The sequence below is a fragment of the Mixophyes fleayi genome, chromosome 5 (genome assembly GCF_038048845.1).
Source record: "Mixophyes fleayi isolate aMixFle1 chromosome 5, aMixFle1.hap1, whole genome shotgun sequence".
In the NCBI taxonomy this organism is placed as follows: Eukaryota; Metazoa; Chordata; class Amphibia; order Anura; family Limnodynastidae; genus Mixophyes; species Mixophyes fleayi.
The window spans coordinates 44,751,519-44,769,798 of record NC_134406.1 but is presented as its reverse complement, the minus strand read 5'-3'; the positions used below and the strand labels follow the sequence as shown (position 1 = coordinate 44,769,798).

Here is an 18,280-nt window from a genome sequence, read left to right as displayed (position 1 = left end):
AGCCGGCCATTACACTCTCCCTGCCTTTTTTGACAGCTACCGTAATATTTTTTTTCCAAATTTCGAGGCCAAAAGTAAGGTGCATCTTATACATGGGAGCGCCTTATACATGGGGAAATACTGTATATTAAATATTAAAAAGTGCAGACATCAGAACTCTGTTTATTCAGATATTTAAATGTTGCACTTTTTTTTACTCCTGTATGCCCTCATCCACCGCACCCCCATCTTTATTTGTTAATTTCTCCATGTGACAAGGTCTGTGCACTTCTCTAATTCTCTGAAGCCACAACCCCCCATTCACTCTCAATATTTCCACTCCCTCTCCCGATTTACTCCTCTCTAGCTCACCTCAACCTCTCCTTCAGACATGCACTTATTTCACCAATCCTGAAGAAACCATCTACTGCCCCGTCTCTCTTCTCCCCATGCCTCCAAGCTACTTGAACACATTGTCTACAACTGCCTAACCCTCTTTTTCTCCTCTCATTCCCTACTTTACTTATACAACCTGGATTCCATCTCCAGTATTCCACAAAGATGGCCCATATAAGACTGACCAATCATTTACTCGCACCAAAATACAAAAGATAATTTCTCCTCACTCATTCTCTTGGACCTCTCTGCCGCTTTTGTCATCATTGGATCAACCTCTTCTTCTGTACACACTTTAGTCCCTTTGTGACATGGTGCTTTCCTGGCTCACATCCTACCTATCCAAATACTCCTTCAGCATCTCCACCTATGACACATTCTCCACTCCAACAACATGTTTGGGTCCCTTAGGGCTCTGTTCCTTTCCATGTGCTCTTCTCAGTCAACGAAACCACTGGTTTGGCCTCCAGTATCATCTCTATGCTGATGAACACCTAAATCAACTTTTCACCATCACTCCTATCTTGTGTGACCAATTGTCTTTTCACTATCTCCACATGGATGTCCCAATGCTTATTGAAGCTCAACGTTTCCAAAGGGCATCCTCACTCCTCCCAGTCACTACCCCAATTTTCCCTCACTCTCAATCTTTCAAGCCCACTGCTGAGGTGCTTTAATCCTCACATACAGTCTCTCTGAAAATTCTGCTGCTTCCACCTCCAAAACAACACCAGAATACACTCCTGTCTTACTCTACATACAACTAAAACTCTAATCTACCTCCTTTTCATCTTCCAATTCTACAACTGCAACCTTCTTTTAGTTGATTTTCTCCTCACTTGTCTGTCCCCATTTCAATCCATTCCTAAATACTGCTTCAAGATTGATGTTCTCTGGCCGCTACACTTTGCAGATCACATTGGCTCCTCTATACCCTCCAGAAGCAAATGAAAAATCCTCACCGTAACCTAGAAATCCCTCAACACTAACCCTTCCTACATCTCAAGTCTAGTCTCCAAATGATCTCCCTCTCCTCCTCTCACTCCCGTATATAGAAACTGTTACTCACAGAATTCATGATCATTATCTTCCAACCTCCAAAGCCTGAAATGCTCTCTGAAGACCCACCAATTATCTGAAACCTACACAACACTTACCAATCCCCAGTACAGTACACTGTAAAGCTCTCAGGAGTAGGGCTCTCTTTACCTCTATTTCACGTCTGCATTAATCCTCTCTGTAACTGTATTTTTAATTTTTTTTTATTTAAGCTGTTTCCCACTGTACAGAGCCGTACATCACCATGGTGCTTTACAATTACAGAAGTTTAGATAGGAATATACAGTACATCACATATATTAAAATTATTGCACTTTACTGCATAACTACTCTATTCCAGTTATCGCAGTCTCTTATCTCTAGATTTCTTTGAAAGTTATATCTAGTTTTGTGTACCAATGCATCAAATACCACCAGTTGAGATACACCTAGAGGCCGAATTATACTTTTATTTTCAACTACAAAAAAGTAATATACTATCATCCAATTCAAGACACGCTGCGTAGGGCTTCTGGAATGGGTGCGCAGGCACTACGCAGCGATGCAACATTGCGGAAATGTCTTAGCACCCCATAAAAGTGCACAGGAAAATCTGCAATGTATGGGTATCGTAGCTCCCAGAAGTTTGCGCAGCCAAACATTGCGGTGATTTTCTCGGCACATTGCGCAGAATTGAATTCCTCCCTATGACTAGGCCACACTACTGTAAAAGGTAGTTTGTTTGTTGGCAATAAATGGTACTAAACAACGTCCAAAGATATTAAGTATTGTTCTAGTATAACAATTGTGTTTCAGAAGTGTAGATTTCCTTTTCACTGGGATTCAGACATATTTCTTTGTATATTTCAGTTCACAGAAATATCAGACAGATTGCTGAGATCCTGCAACACAGATATTGATGTCTTATTCAGCGAGATTGATCAATCAATTGCCATAAATCGTAATGTTCTCCATCAGTTAGAAGCAAACTGTAATCCAACACTCGGTGAAGCAGAATGGGAAAAAATACAAATACAGGTGAGATAGTAAGCACTATATTCTAAATATGCACACTCACATTAAACACACACACACACACACATATATATATATATATATATATATATGGGAGTGCTTTATGATAGAGGTCCTTGAAGATGAAGTATCATAAAGGGACAGCCTCATATTCCAGTCAGTGGCGGATCCAGGGGGGGGCGATCGCCCAGGGCCTTGCTGCCGGCGGCTGCACAGTATGTGCAGGTCCGTTCGGCAGTGATAATGTGCTGCCCGGCTGCTCTGATTGCGGGACAGCACATTATCACTGCCGAGCGGACCTGCACATACTGTGCAGCCGCCGGCAGCCTTAGAAGTTAGAAAGGGGGCGGGGCTTAAATCGCCCCCCCCCTCCCCCCTACATCGCCCGGGGTAAAAAAAAATACTAGATCCGCCCAATTCCAGTATTAGCAACTGTCAGTGTAGCTCCAGCCGTTATGCATTAACAGATCTGTTAGGAACATTGCTTTTTATTACACCGTAACCGCTTTTCAGCTGACAGTTTCGGCTCATATTTACTATTTTTGATTATCTAATGTAATTATGAAGCATACTGCAAATTTTGTATGTATAATTTCTTTTACCACCAAAAATAAGTTCTATACACACATTTATACTTACAGTGTATTTATCTTGATATATGTTCCCCAGTGGAGTCTGTTTATCCATTCCATCTTGCAGTTCACTTTAGAGAAGTCCTACTTATGGTAAAATCTTTTACATTGCTTAGGAGGAAAAAAAATACTTTAAAATCTCATTTAACTGAAGATAGTGGGACATGCATAGCATAGAAATATAACAGTAATTGCATCATGATTGTAACCACTAAATATTGTGTATACATTTGTGGGGATAGCTGTTAAAGTATGTACTGTCTATGAAAGCTTTAGACTATGCTGTTATCAATGTATTTTTTGATCTAGGCTGTTCGTCAGGAGATATTTGACTGTCCTATATGTATTATGCCATTGTATCACAATAATGAAGAACACAAGAGCCCTCCCTCTCGTCCTGCCGTCCTTCTGTCCTGCTCCCACATGTTTCATCATGCGTGTCTTGAGGCGTTTGAAGAGTTTTCAGCAGGGGAATTCCATGTTTGCCCTTTGTGCCGTTCTCCGTACCAAAAGAAAATATTCTCCTGTTAATGTTTCATATGGACAAATGAAGACAAAAACAACACAAGTCTTTACCTCTGGGAAAAGTGTTTGTGCTGTGCGACTTTTTAGGAGGGCAGCACTGGTAATTAGGTACATATTGGACATGTGTAAAAGTGGAAGTATACATAACTGCTCATCACTTGATTAATGTTCATTTTTTTCCTGTTTTGTTAATAGGATCTATTTTGCATTTGGTGCTGTACTTATGTTTGTGTAATACTTCTAATGATGTCTACAATGTATCTGAAGACATTGCAATAAATACACATTTAAAAAGTGTAAACTTTTTTTGCATAACACCAATCTGCCATTGACACGCATTTCTGTCACACATTATCGGTTCATACCCACCGCTGCATTCTCAAACCTTAACACTGCGTTTAAAATTTTAGAACACAGCAGAACCCATTTCTGTACAGAGTTTAAAAAACAAAATCACGAAAATTTAAATATGCTGTTGTCAAGCTACTTCCAAAACCTTGACTTGCGTCGCATACAGTAAAGTAACTAAAGGGTTGTCAATAAAACAGCTAGGGTCTGTTGCTTGGAAGCAAAGACGTATGGGTCAAAAAAGTAGTTTTTTTTTTTTAATGTACTTTGTAAAACACACCTTAAATCCCCACAAATAGTTCCCATTTTGTGCTCTACAAATAAACCACACGACTAGATGTATTAACATGCACCAGCAGTGGATTATAATAGGGATGGCCCGTCATGTGTGTGGGAGCAGTGACTGTATCTTTTGACTTATACAGCTTGATTAGCTGTGATTTACATTCCTGCTACAGGCTGCCCAAGGGGACACAGCCATACTTGTCATTAGGCCCTGTAGTAACTTGAAAATTATTCCGCATACTGTGCTTTATACTCAAGTGTTTATTACAATGGTTTGCAGAAATAATGTAGAATCAATATTTAATGGTGTGTTACAATGAGATGTTACCACTGCAACACATATAGCAATGTAATACTGAAAGCTGGACTGCAACTGTTGCACCGACCCCCCGCATGTCATGTGAAAGTCAGAAAGTACATCTCAGGACTTCCAATCAGTGTATACCGCTGATCAGTTGTCATCTACAGTGTGGTAGTAAATTCTAATAGTAAACTGGAAGAGGGCTGAGGGTAATTAATACTACAGTTGTCACACAGAGGAAATTGAGATCAAAAGGATCAATGGGATCATACCGGGACTTCTTTAAAATATTTCCCAACTTGACACCTCCATTCCGCATATGATCTGCATCTCTCATCCACACTCATTACCTGCTCCCATTCCCAGATATGATACTTTGACAATACTATTATACCTCCTCCTAAACCCTCTTGCTGTCATTTCATTATGAAGTCTAAGCTTACTTTATTGTCCCTTCTTAGTGTACTAAACCCCCAAATTTTTTTTTGAACATTTTATTTTTAAATCGAACACGTTTAGTAACATAGTTTACAGAGATTGCTATTTTTCTTTGCGTTTCTTGTAAATCTGTCCCTTCTTATGCTGGCTGTAAGGCCAAAAAGCAGAGCCACTTCTACTCGTCTTCTACGCCAATCATAAAGGTGGCCTTTGCCTAAAGTCTATATTTGCCTATGCCCTTTGAATATCCCCTAGTGTCCCAGATAACCATATCCTCCTTTCCACTGTGTAAGTGGCAGCGACTGTGTGCACTCAGAGAACAGCTTGTCTCACTGCACAAGGATCCGTATTGTTCACCATGGAAAGTAAGTGCTGAAGGCTAGAGATGTTGATATTAATTTGGAGGGTTTAGGATAATTTAGAGATTAAGCTACTTGGACTGCTAGGTTCCAAACAGGTGTGGGTGTGTGTGTGTGTGTGTGTGTGTGTGTGTATACACAGGGCTCACATCAAGATCAGCCAATCTAAATAATTGCATGCGTTTGATTAAAATCTCAATAGTTTTGTTTTTGAAAAAATGTCTGAACATATTCAACAAAAAAAGAAAAGAAAGCAAGACAACTTTGAATTGAGATTTCACTTTCCTTTGGGTGGGATTTTGGGAGACGGAGAAAGAATCCACAAACCGATTTACGAAACACAAAAAAGTTTATTGAGCATATAAAACACCAAAAAATCCAGTAATACACACGAAATACATTCCAAACAAAAAAAAGAAAGCACAGACCACAACTAAATGATTTTGGAAGTGATCTTGTTCACATTTCATACTTGTGTATTCTCCATTACCATTATAGTAGAAAAGAAGCCTGTAAACACGAGATTTGTACTTTTATTTTAGAAGCGGAATGTGAAAGCAACATGGAGAAAACTGTATGAATTCAAGCAAATAAATTGGACTCAGCTTCCACTATAGGGATTATAGAAACTGCTGTAAAAATGGTATTTAAAGTCCAACTAAAACTGTACAATTAAGATTTCCACCTTCAGGTGATTTTATTACGTTGTACATGCCTTGATGCAACTATTGCCAAAATACATTTCTCTTTCTGGTTTTCTTCTGTTTTTTTCCATTAAGGTTTTTTGTAAGAAACAATTGCTATCTAAATCAGTGATGGGCAACAGGCTGCCTGCGGCATGACAAGCCTTCACCTGTGGCCTCCCAGGTGGGTGCTCCAGTTCAGACTTATTCTCTACTTTATAACAAAGTGTAGAATATGAGTGAACAGTAGCAGCTAACTCCAGTGTCATGTGACCTTCTTTGTACAATACAAGGAGGACATGCCGCATTCCTGAGGAGGGAGTGCAGTGTTCTGGCCCTCTTTCCTCCGCAGGCTCCAGTGTAAAAGTAACTAAAAGCGGGAATGTGTGATGGGCATGTGGCGGAGGTTGTAGGGGGGGGGGGGGGGGGGGGGGAGGTTAACCTGTGGGATCTAAAGAGTGTGCATTTTGTGGCACGTGGGACTATTTTGAAGCAAGTGGGATGTCTGTGTGGCATTTGGTACAATTTCGGAGTAAGTAAGGGTGTAGAGATATCTTAAGACGAGTGATGCGAGTGTACCAAAGTCCTTTCTGGACTTGTTTTTTTTCCGTTCTTGAATTTGAGTAATGAGCGTCTTTTTAAAGGTTGGAGGACCACACTGAAGTATATCGTGTATATTGTGCTGCCCATCACCGACCTAGTTGATGAAAATCCTTTTGTTTTAGGAAAGTTACATGAGGCATATACAAACCATTAAAGTGGAAGGTGGGAAACCATTTGCAATGCATTTTGGTACAATCTTTAATGATGTCCATGGCAGTAAATTCAACTATAGTGAGTCATTAGTCTTTCCACAGTATGACAGTCGTTGCTTTGAGAAAGTGGCCTTATAAAAGTGTTCTGTAATTTGTATTACTTAAAGAAAGCAGGACATGGTAGTTTTCAAACCAAAGTCAACTGTAGATGAATTTTACATATCTATATTTGCATATATTGAAAGACCTGAATATTGTAGCCATCTTATGATGTAATAATTCCAGAAAATGTGTTACTTAGAAGAAGACTATATATATATATTGCTCTGATGATAAACAGTAGAAACAATAACTTTCTTTTCCTTCAAATAAATTGATGACTTACAGCAGGGTTAGGCAAAAGTGTATTGCCAGCTATCAGGGAACTACACTGCCATGGTGTTGACTATTTATTATATTGTTGTTTTGTTTGTGTGCATAATTTAAAGTGGAAAAGAATCATCTTTTGTAAAACACCAGAAAGCGCTTTATACAATTCTAAGTGAGCATGAATTAGGCAAAAAGCCTTCAAGTTTTCTTCTTATCCTAACACTTATAGTTATGCTACTGTACACTCAAGATGCAGCCTGTAACTTAGAGACTGCTTCTGTGGAACTACATCTACCATAATGTCCAGGAGACACGAGCTGCCCGACTGAGCATCAAGAGAGATCCAAGTTCCACGGCATCTACAGAGACTATCCTGCTCTAAATGCATAGCTTGCAAATAAATGTTGGAACTTACATGAAGTTAGTATAATATAAGCCTAAAAAACTCTATCTTGACCAAGGCTATCGGCTACCTGCTCCCCATTGCAGAAATAAGTAATTACATGTACTTCGTATCTTCACATTTGAAGTGTTCTCTTTTGGCTAGAAAATAGAGTAGAATAGACCATCCAATGTCTCAGGGCGCTCTAGTCTAAGCTGTTAGACATGGAGAGGACAGATCTAACGTTTAGGTGCAGCTTCTTAGTAAGGAAGCAGTTTTACTGTATGTTGTCTACAGGCTGTCAGATAGGGTTATGGTACAATAGATGAGGACCTGCTTTTACACTGCCCTGTGGTACAAGCAACATCTGCATTAATGGCAATGCCTGGCCTACTGTCTCCCACAGCTTTTCTACAGCACAGGACTCATTTTTATAGACTTGTGGGTTTATTTACTAAACTGCGGGTTTGAAAAAGTGGAGATGTTGCCTATAGCAACCAATCAGATTCTAGCTGTCATTTTGTAGAATGCACAAAATAAATGAAAGCTAGGATCTGATTGGTTGCTATAGGCAACATCTCCACTTTTCCAAACCCGCAGTTTAGTAAATCTAGCACATGGAAATCACTGCCTTCCAAGGTGTCCACAAAAGAGAACAGTGGAAAACTGTCAGACTGTCCTAGACTCTATGTAGTGCATATTATCGCACTAGCGAGTATACCACAACCAGCCATTCCTCTCATTCTGTACATCCTCTAGGACAACGCTGTTAGGATGTTCTTGTTATAAGTATACATTACAGATGAGGTAGACTTTAGTGCAGTGAACAGTGCATTGACTGAGGTTACACATATAATCCAATGCTAGCTTGTGACAGATCCGATAGAGGAGGATATTCAAAATAATTGCAAAAAATGTTTTTGCCTCTGAGCCGTTAACTGCAGAAAACTCTGGTTCATCTGTACAATTAGAAAATATTCTATTTTTGCCAGCACCCAATTACTTCCCCCCCCCCCCCCCCCCCCATACCAGCTTTGAGACATACTGATTGCAATTCTGTCCCTGTTTAATTTGGTGTTGTTAAGGCTTCCAACATCCATGTTGGTATCACCTTTGCATATTCAAAGCGCTTATCTTATAGTCACAACTACACTCACCGGGTACGGAATATGGAACAGTGAGGTTAGTGCATCATCCAGTGATCATGTAATGACATAATATTCAGTGTAATGCTTATACCTTATGTGTGCAGGTACAACCATGCGTGCCTTCTAGAATAATCACAGCATAAAATGAGGATAGTAGGCGAGTAGTAAAGATTGTGGTCCCTGAACAATATATGAAAATAATTAGTGAAACAACCAAAAATATACTTGTACTACACTTCTGCAACAGAAAGCTGTCCAGAAAACAGACACGAAGAGAAAATCATTTAACAAAACTGTCCCCTTTATGTAAAATGCTGGTACTTCTATAATAAGAATATCAGCATTGTGTAGGTGTGCACAGTCTATCTTCTTACTCACTATGGCAGTACTACAATTGGCGGTAATACTTGTACTGTATTTGTGGGAGAATAAAATGCAAAAGCAACTTGTAACTTACTCTTAATTGTTATCAAAATATACATTCTGAGGCTTTTTTTTTTGTTTTTCTTTTTAACACAGTACAAAGCAAGAATATGCTGAAAAATGCATTATTTTAATGTTATTGCAACACAAAACATATTTTTTTCCTATACGCTACATGTTCAGTGCCTCCCTACTTAACAGTTCCCCTTGTGGTAATGTAATGAAGGGAAAGTCAATGACCTCTTCATAGACAGCCCCAAAAGAAAAGGATAGCCACGGACACTAAATAATGTGTACAAAACAATAAAGTAACATTGGAATGATATATACACACAGGACTAATGGTAAATCCTTATTGGTATTAAATATATACTTCAAAATGTTAACATTTCCAATTCAATGCTCTCATAACAGAGAGTGGATCATATTCTTCCTGAAATAACAATGGTTTATACAGTGGAAGCACTGTAACAAATATTTTATTACTATGGTCTACCGATTTGGCATCCGATGCTATTATGCTGTACATAGTAACAGTAAGTACATTACACAGGGAATAATAACCTAGCCAATTATTACCTGTCAAGGGCAACAGCAAGTTTTTGCTTGTTAGCAATAAAATTCTTGTAAACATTTTATAGGATATAGTAGTAAATATTGCTTTTAAATATCACAGTTACACAAGAACAGGTCTTCTGGCTTATAGCCATTGCTGATAATCCTTTCGCTCACATTTGTAAACGGACATACCCAAAACTTCAAACACAAAGATGTATATAGCTGCAAGTCTGGAACAGCCCATAGTGTGGTCACCAGCAAGCCGATCACAGCACATAATCTACAGGCTATAGTATCAAGACACAAACTACTATTGATGGGGAACACTATTGTAAAATAATGACCTTTCATTTCTTAAGTTGAATTCTTGTACATAAATGTACAGTGCCTGAGTTTGCCAGGGAACTGATAAGCTAGATTCTGAAAAAGTGGTAAGAAATGTTAACTTCTACCAACCCTCTAACATAGAAAGTATAAGAAAACCTCAAGGCTCATATTCTTAGTTGGGTTTTCTGTAACGTAAAAAAAAAAAAGAAGGTGAACTTTTTAAAAGTCAGGTCCACTAAACGAAGCTGCTACATGGTCAGACTGACCTATAGTTTAAGTCTTTGCTAAATGTATAAAGAGTCGCGTGGAAATCAACAGTGAAGTTTCAAGCTAAGCACTGAGGAATGCCGGCCGCAGCAACGTTTGGTAATTTCACAGTGTTTTCTGATGGCCGTTCGTAGATAGTGAATCACTGGGCTCGTTTGACAGCTGAAGCTTATCTAAACCTGGAAACACAGATCATCAATGTATTAGTAAGTGACAGCAAATCATTTTGACAATATTTGCAAATGTATATTACACGAGGCGTCTTTCAGAAACCACTGCAAAATAGGGAAAACAATCAGAACAGTACGTTTTTGCTTCTTTGATGCACACACATAAATGTACTAATCACCACCCATCTAGTGTAGTCCAGATATCATCTAATCTGTGTACAATACCACTAAAAATGTAGGTAGTTACCAACTAAAAAGGAATCGTGTACCATCTTGTAATCCAAGGACAAAACTGGCATTATATAAAGGTGGCAATTTTAAGACTGGAATTACAGTAGTAATCTTTAATGTGCCTATACGTAGAGAATATACCTGTCAGTAAAGGAGGGTGGTGTTATAAAGGGGTCAATATAAAGGCAGTGAGCATGGCCCTGCAACCACCAGTCTAAATGACCAATATTCACTTATTGGAGCTTATATAAATATCTCACCCAGTAAGACTAAATCTTATCCTCCCATTTGGGTGTAGTATGAGGGGCGTTGCTGTGGGTAACACACACTCGGCAAGAAACATGACAATCCTCCAGTATCGTTTGTCACCTTTAAAAAGGTTCCCACACATTCATCATTTCTATGATTTTTAAAGGAAAGTTTGCAATCTGATACACTTTATATAGTTAGAATGCCCAGAAATAGGTTGCTCTTTTATAATTGTTCAATATGCCCACATACAGTAATACAACAGTTCCACAGTATTGAGAGATTAAAGATCATAATTAGGATTGTACAATTTTTGCAGTTAATATTTCATGTAACAAACAATCTAGAACTAGCTATATAGATACAGGGACTAAGTAGAGAAGCAGCTCCGATTTAGGCTTTCAGCAATCCCCTAATAAAAATCCACAAAAACTAAACAACATAAGTTATCAGAGTGTGGACATAACCATATCGTTATATAAAACATCTAACATTTTATTTATTCTTATAGATTTACATGCACATTTAAAATAAAATAAAAAAACAATTAAACATCAAATACCGATAACCATGGAAGTTCAGAAGCAATTGTTTAAATCAGCAGTGCACAAAAGCATGTCTTCAAAGCATGATAAAGAAAACAAAAAATAATAAATAAAAGTTACCTATTGCTTTTAACAGCTCCTCTCGAACAGCTGATGTGAATTTACGAACCAAACAAAGGGTTGTGACAATGGCAAATATCAAATTGTATGTAACAACAATGTAGAAGTTTCCCAGCCAGTTAAACCTTCCAAAATCACCCAACAGATCAAATCTTGTGATTCCTGTATGTGGAAAACAGAAGATGAGAAGTCTATGCCAAGAGAAATGAGCGTTACCGTTTTACCAGTCACAAATCTCACATGCAGCACAAGTATACGTTACAGCACTCCTAGAGAAAATACATGGAGCCAGAGGAGGCTTGGCAATGGGAATATGCTCACAGATGTATACCAAAATATTAACCAATCATTCAAAACAGTCAATTCCCTCTTCCAACAAGTGATCCCTGGGAGTTTGTTAATTTGCTAATATTGAGACATACAGAACATTGGGCCCGATTCAATAAGGATATTAAATGAAGCGGTATCTTATTTCAGTATCCTGGACAAAACCATGTTACAATGCAAGGGGTGCAAATTAGTATTCTCTTTTGCACATAAGTTGAATGCTGACTGTTTTTTCATGTAGCACACAAATACTTGATAGCTTATTTGTACACTGAAATTCAAAGGTGATATCTGTGTGCTACATGAAAAAACAGTCAGTATTTTATTAATGTGCAAAACAGAATACTAATTTGCACTCCTTGCATTGTAACATGGTTTTGTCCAGGAGACTGAAATAAGATCCCTCTTCATTTAAGATCCTTAATGATTCAGGCCCATTGTCCTTATTTGTAAGTATTGCTTTAGAGGTATGTACTGTACGTTTATAGAAATTGTTTTACAGTGTGAGATGCTTTGCTAATAATGTTCTTGCCAACAAAACTTCATTCCAGCTGGTTCCAAGTTACAGTACTTGTACCAATGGAAAGGACTGACTGATGTTTAATGTCATGGTTACTGTTCATGCAACGCTCTCTGCTCCCCCCACCCCCCAAAAAACCACCTAATATCATCTTGACATTTATGAATTTTTTATTTGTTAATTCTTTCCCTGCTTTCGGGTGCACCAAGCTGCTCACTGCAGATACGTCATGCACTCCAGAGAATGAAGAGTCAGCATTATTTCCATACTAAAAAAAAAATGAGATGTGAATGACTTGATTGCTTGTTTTTTTCCTTCTAGTTTGCCTTTCCCACCATAGTTTGTCCGGTTACCTCTTTGATTACAAAAAGAAAAAGAAAAAAAAAAGTTTGTTTTTTAATACTGTGAGAAGACCATGATCTGTTTAACGTATTTATTCTCTTTCATCTATTGAAAAGCACCAGGCATAACATGTAATGCAATGCATGTTGATATTTTGCAAAGCACCACATGACTCACTGTACCCTAATGCAGTCTATTAATCCTGTTTGGACAGCTGTGTCTGTGCATTTGTTAGCTGTGTTCTAATTGTACCATCCTTCTTTTACCTTCTATCTTATTCTTTTATTTATCTCTATGGCAAACTATTCAGGAATGTCATTTGTAAGGCAGAGAAAAAAGTGGGTTTCGCCATTAATTTGTTTTTTTTGTAACAACAATTGTGCCCAGCAAGCGCCCTTCCTCTCAATAACCAGTGTACATTACTACCAACTGTTACCAACAATCTTCTATTATGCGGCACACAAATTCAGCCTCAGAAAAATAGAAACAAGCTTAAGTGACAAAAGCTATTTGTTAGTTCCCACAGCATTTTTTTTTTATATCTGTTTACACACACACACACACACACACACACACACACACACACACACACAATAAATGCTTTTTTTTCTGGTTAAAAAAAAAGGGAGAGTTAATCCTATATGTTAAACAGAAAGAGGAAATGGAAACAGAATACACAAAAAGTAGCATGACGTGCTGAAAACAAATTATAATATAGCAGTTTATATAGGTAATGTTAACATAGCAGACATCTACTGCAAATTGAGAAATAAATATACAGTACAATATATACACCTGCTAAATCACAATCTCTCTCCAGAGGTTGAACGCCTGGGAGAAGCACTAAACAGCACGAAGATCTAACATGTAAAAGGATGCCATACAACTTTTAGGGTTAACTAAAGGGAGACATGTATAACAGGATTTCCAGAATCATATACAATTTGGACGCAAAAATCATGTTAAAGCACTTTTCTAGATTTTTCTATAGTTTACAACATGTTTTGCATAATATTATTATTTCAGTGAAGCAGTACAATGTTGCTCAGTTCACTGGGTATATTTTAATGAAGACTTTTTTCTGGTAAGTAGAGAGGCCCGGGAGATCAGATCCCTGTGCCCCCGAGACGGAATCACTGAATGTGCACTACATGAGGATCTGATCTATGAGTATCTCCACTGGGACACCAGGAAGCACTGGCTATATTATATGCCTCTAGCTGCCCATATATATACACCAGAGGAGCATTGATCCCTTACAGGTCTGTGCACAACATCAGGGATGAATATCTATAAACTAAAATGTGTGTAGCCTGTAATGATTTATTTACAACCAATATCATTTCTTCTAATAGCATCTTTTGAGAAAAGGCTTGTATTGACTCACACAGGCAATTAAATCCTAATTAAGTGGTTATATAACAGAAAACCGCAGATCCAAATGAGTATGAATACTGGGGCATTAAATGCACCAGATCACACAATGGTAAAGTTCTAAACAACACATGTATTAGTCCAATTTAATTGTTTAGTCTCGTGCATACACATTGGATGATCCATATTTACTTTCAAAGTATAGATTAACTAATTCACTATATTTCTCAATTTGTTGCATTTTGCAATCAATATTACTATGCAAGGGGTTGCTCTAGTAAATTTCAATATTTGTTTCTCAATCCTTTGTGTCATAATAGGTAACTTAGAGCAGTCATTTCACTGAAAATGCAAAAATCGCAACACAGGATTCATGTACAAAGACACAGATATTCATTTATCTCTTGGTATAAATGAAGGCAGATGACGCCGCTATTTAATAAATAGCCACCCGCACTTTCACCTCCAATTGTTATTCTGCTACCTTCTGCATTGTGTTTCCCACAACTCTTATGGCTGTACGCTCATTTGGGCAGGACCATCTTTATCTTCAGTTTTATGTCATTGTATGCAATTTGTTTGAGTCATATCATAATCCCTTCATTGTACAGCGCTGCATAATATGTCAGCACTTTATAAATTAGTCGAATATAGATAAGATTGTTATTATCTTCTGACTGCGTTCTAATCAATAATGTGTGTTTGGGATATAGTTGCTACAGAGAACCGTGCATTTGTTTCTGTTTTGTACGTTTGTTTTTTGTTCTATGTTTGCTTGTGTTTATTATCTGTAAAATCTTTTCAATAAATGTACTTTATTAAAAAAAAATATGTTTTATTTTCCGCCAGTGCGTCTGTAGTCCATGCTTATGGTAATACTATAAAGCTGTACAAAGCATGTTAAATACTGCTAAGTGTTAGAAACACTCGCACTCTTAGTGCATTAAATAATCTTAGCGGTGGTCACTCAATGTGTAATTTACCCGACTGCAAAGATAGTGGTGCTTAATACAAATAGTAAGGAACACACATTCTCTGAATATCGACAGAAAATTTGTTTGCCTCCAACTGAATCTACTTCCAACATGTTAGCTGCAACAAATACTCTCCATAGACAAACAACAAATGTGCTTTCATATCATGGAAACGACAAATGCACAGTAAATGTTCCTTTTATGCACATGGGAAATGTAATTTCACGTATCTCAGAAAGGAAATCAATTTATGCATAATTGTGAATGTTGTACTCTGCTTTTACATTAAATGGGCCTGACAATTACCAAATTGTCAATTTGGTTCTCTATGGAATACCCACGACATGGAAAATAAGACACATACCTAAGGTTCTTGACATTACTGGCAGAGCTGAACTAAGCACCAGAATAGAGACACAGTTTCCGATGATCTGTGACAATAGAAAAATACATTAGATTTGTTGTGATTACCATAATTTACTCAGATCTATTGAAATGCTAAGTAACATTGTCTGTATTTATTTTGTCAGCAACCTCAAGTAAACTCTAGACCTATCAAGAACCATACAGGATTTCTTCATAAACGTTGCTAAACTTTACATGTAATAAACATAATCTATGATAATGGATATAAAAAAGTGACAACATTTACAGGACAATGTTCCCAGTTACACCAGGGGGTAAATGTATCAAGCTGAGAGTTTTACGGCGGGTTTGAAAAACCGATCAGATTCTAGCTATCATTTATGTAGTACATTCTACAAAATGATAGCTAGAATCTGATTGGTTGCTATAGACAACATCTCCACTTTTCAAACTTGCCGAAAAACTCTCAGCTTGATACATTTACCCCCTGGAATAAGATCTACTGAAGAGATATTTTAGCTATGCTGTCCTAATCTGTATTACTTTGCAGAATCCTTATTAGTTGTATAAATAACTTACATTACATGTCTATAACTAACCACTAGCATTCAAAGCAATAAAACATATTTCCATAAACAAAAATCACAATATCCTGTAAAATTAGATACGCAACCGAACCAAATCTAATTTCTAAACCTGCAGAAAATAGTACCTGCAGCACCCAGTCCTAACCATTTAGTAAGTTTAAGTCTAATACAGATCACATACAGCAATATGTGGCCAGCATGATGCAGGACTTATAAAATCAACACTCAGCACAAAAATATTCTCTATTAAAAAAAGAAAAATACAAAAAATTAAAAACCAGTTTACTCCGTGTTTGTAGTAACATCACCTGCAACCCAGAATCCTTTGCAAGTTAAATCATCTAAAGTGGTGGGTGATATTTAGATGCACTGTAACTGAATAAGTGGCATATTTCTTAAATTTATACTACTATATATTAAAACCTTAAAGTTATTGTAGTTATATTCAAGTGATTTTGGTTACTGGTATTTCATCTTAGCCAGTAAGAGAACAACCGTCTAAGACAGTTCCAGACAGAAGAGCAAAAAGCGTCATATGGGCAATTAAAAAAGGACAATGCTTGCTCCTTAGTTACTGACCTCCTCAGCCAGCTTGTGGGAATATCCAACAAAAATAAATGTATACATTTGTGTCAAAGCGTTACTTAACAGTTTAATTCTTCTTAGTCTGGTGTCAGGTTGTGGTAAGTCAAATTAGCCTTAACTTGTAAGAAGTGATTGAATGGGCCCCCTTCAGTCTTATTTTAATTATTTAAATTTGAATAACTGTCTGTATTCCTTGCAGTAGCCGAGGTTCTTCAGATTTCAAACAGGCTGAGTGAAGTACAGTTCGCACAAAGTTACTCATTAGCAATACGGTCCTTTGGGAAGAAAGAAAACTCCCTTTCAATGTGTTTCTATGGCTGGTTAACAAGCGCAGTAATTGCAGACTCTTCTTTTTTTTTTTAAACAAGTGAATGGATGGCATCCAAACTAAACAGAGCACACATGCCCTTTTCCCATTCATTTAGCATTTAGAAAATCTTCCAGTTTGTGTTTACGCAGATTACAAACAAATATTGAGCACTGCAAATGACCACTGGGAACAATTACTAAATTGCCTGTTGATTTGGTTCTGGGTGGGATTTTTTTTTTTTTTTAAAAAGTATGCATTACATCACTGCTTGTGTCATTACCTTTGTCATTGTTGTGTCATCCTTCCTGGGAGTAAAACTTCCAAAAAAGCAGAGGCTATAGAAGCCGACGACAGAGGAAACCATCAGATAGCTGTGAGAATTAAGGTAAGAGAACACAAAGGAAGAGCCTGGCAAGAGGAATGCAAAAGATCTGCTCAAGTACACAGTACCCTCTGACAGGAACACAACAAAACATCTGAAGTGCTTGTAGACGGATTCACCCCCCCACCACCTTTCTGGGAGATGGACAAGAATTAGCTGTGTCCTAGAACATACCCAATGACAATTGCTATCACACTTCCTTTTAACACATTCATATGAATATATTACTAAACACAAGAAATAAGAAAACAATGTTAAAAGTTATATGGTAAAGAAACCATCCTGTTTTCCGCTTTGCCACCAGTATTCTTTTTTGCGAATACTCAAGCCAATATTTCAAGTTAAGGGGAAAGATCGGGTTTTTCTTATTATATGTCTAATGGCTCCCCCTGCTGATTAAAATAAATGCAATTTCATTGGAAACTCATGCTGAATCCCTACACTAACCAATGAAAGTTGTATTTGGAATGTGCAACTTTATTACAGACAGCAACTGTATCTATTATCACTAGCCATATTCACCGCCAGCACTGGCAGCGACTACTCCAGAATATTAGATAAGAATACAATATACTGAACGGTGGGAAAAATCTCTAGAACATAACGATTTTCCTGAAAGAGTGTTACACATTCTAGTCGTGGCTGGTACACTAGTATTTTCTAAAAATAGATTTCCAGGTTTTAGCTTATACACCTTCTGGTTAGAGAATTACAATGATAATATAGTGATTCAACATCGTTAATACAAAAGGGAAAAAAAAAAAAAAAAAAAAAGAGGACAATTCCAAGCATTCTTTGCAGTGCCTGGACTGCTTACAGGTATAGTAAGAAGTTCATGTTCTATGAAAAAAACATGAAAAACGGCATCCACTGTATCACCCTCTGGTATAGATGTAGATTGCAGCTGCCAGGCAGTTTCAAATAAAATTCCTTTTTATTTATTGAATGTG

The 18,280-nt window shown here is 37.5% G+C and overlaps 2 protein-coding genes across 4 annotated transcripts in view; one reads left to right on the top strand and one right to left on the bottom strand.

Moving 5' to 3' along the window:
- The window catches only part of RNF32 (ring finger protein 32), a 30,348-nt gene extending 26,468 nt beyond the window's left edge, over positions 1-3,880 (top strand). The window contains exons 7-8 of the mRNA XM_075211237.1: positions 2,284-2,451; positions 3,390-3,880. Of these exons, the coding sequence (XP_075067338.1) occupies positions 2,284-2,451; positions 3,390-3,611 (390 nt within the window). The 3' untranslated portion in view covers positions 3,612-3,880. The remainder of the gene's footprint in view (positions 1-2,283; positions 2,452-3,389) is intronic.
- Positions 3,881-8,543: 4,663 nt separating this feature from the next.
- Positions 8,544-18,280, bottom strand: part of LMBR1 (limb development membrane protein 1) — a 97,293-nt gene continuing 87,556 nt past the window's right edge. For 2 of the 3 annotated variants that reach the window (XM_075212120.1, XM_075212121.1), the window contains 4 exons: positions 17,229-17,319; positions 15,465-15,531; positions 11,564-11,725; positions 8,544-10,427 (listed from right to left, as the gene is read on the bottom strand). In XM_075212120.1, the coding sequence (XP_075068221.1) occupies positions 10,354-10,427; positions 11,564-11,725; positions 15,465-15,531; positions 17,229-17,319 (394 nt within the window). In that variant the 3' untranslated portion in view covers positions 8,544-10,353. Of the gene's footprint in view, positions 10,428-11,563; positions 11,726-15,464; positions 15,532-17,228; positions 17,357-18,280 lie in introns of those variants that run through there. The other variant, XM_075212122.1, reaches the window with a different exon arrangement.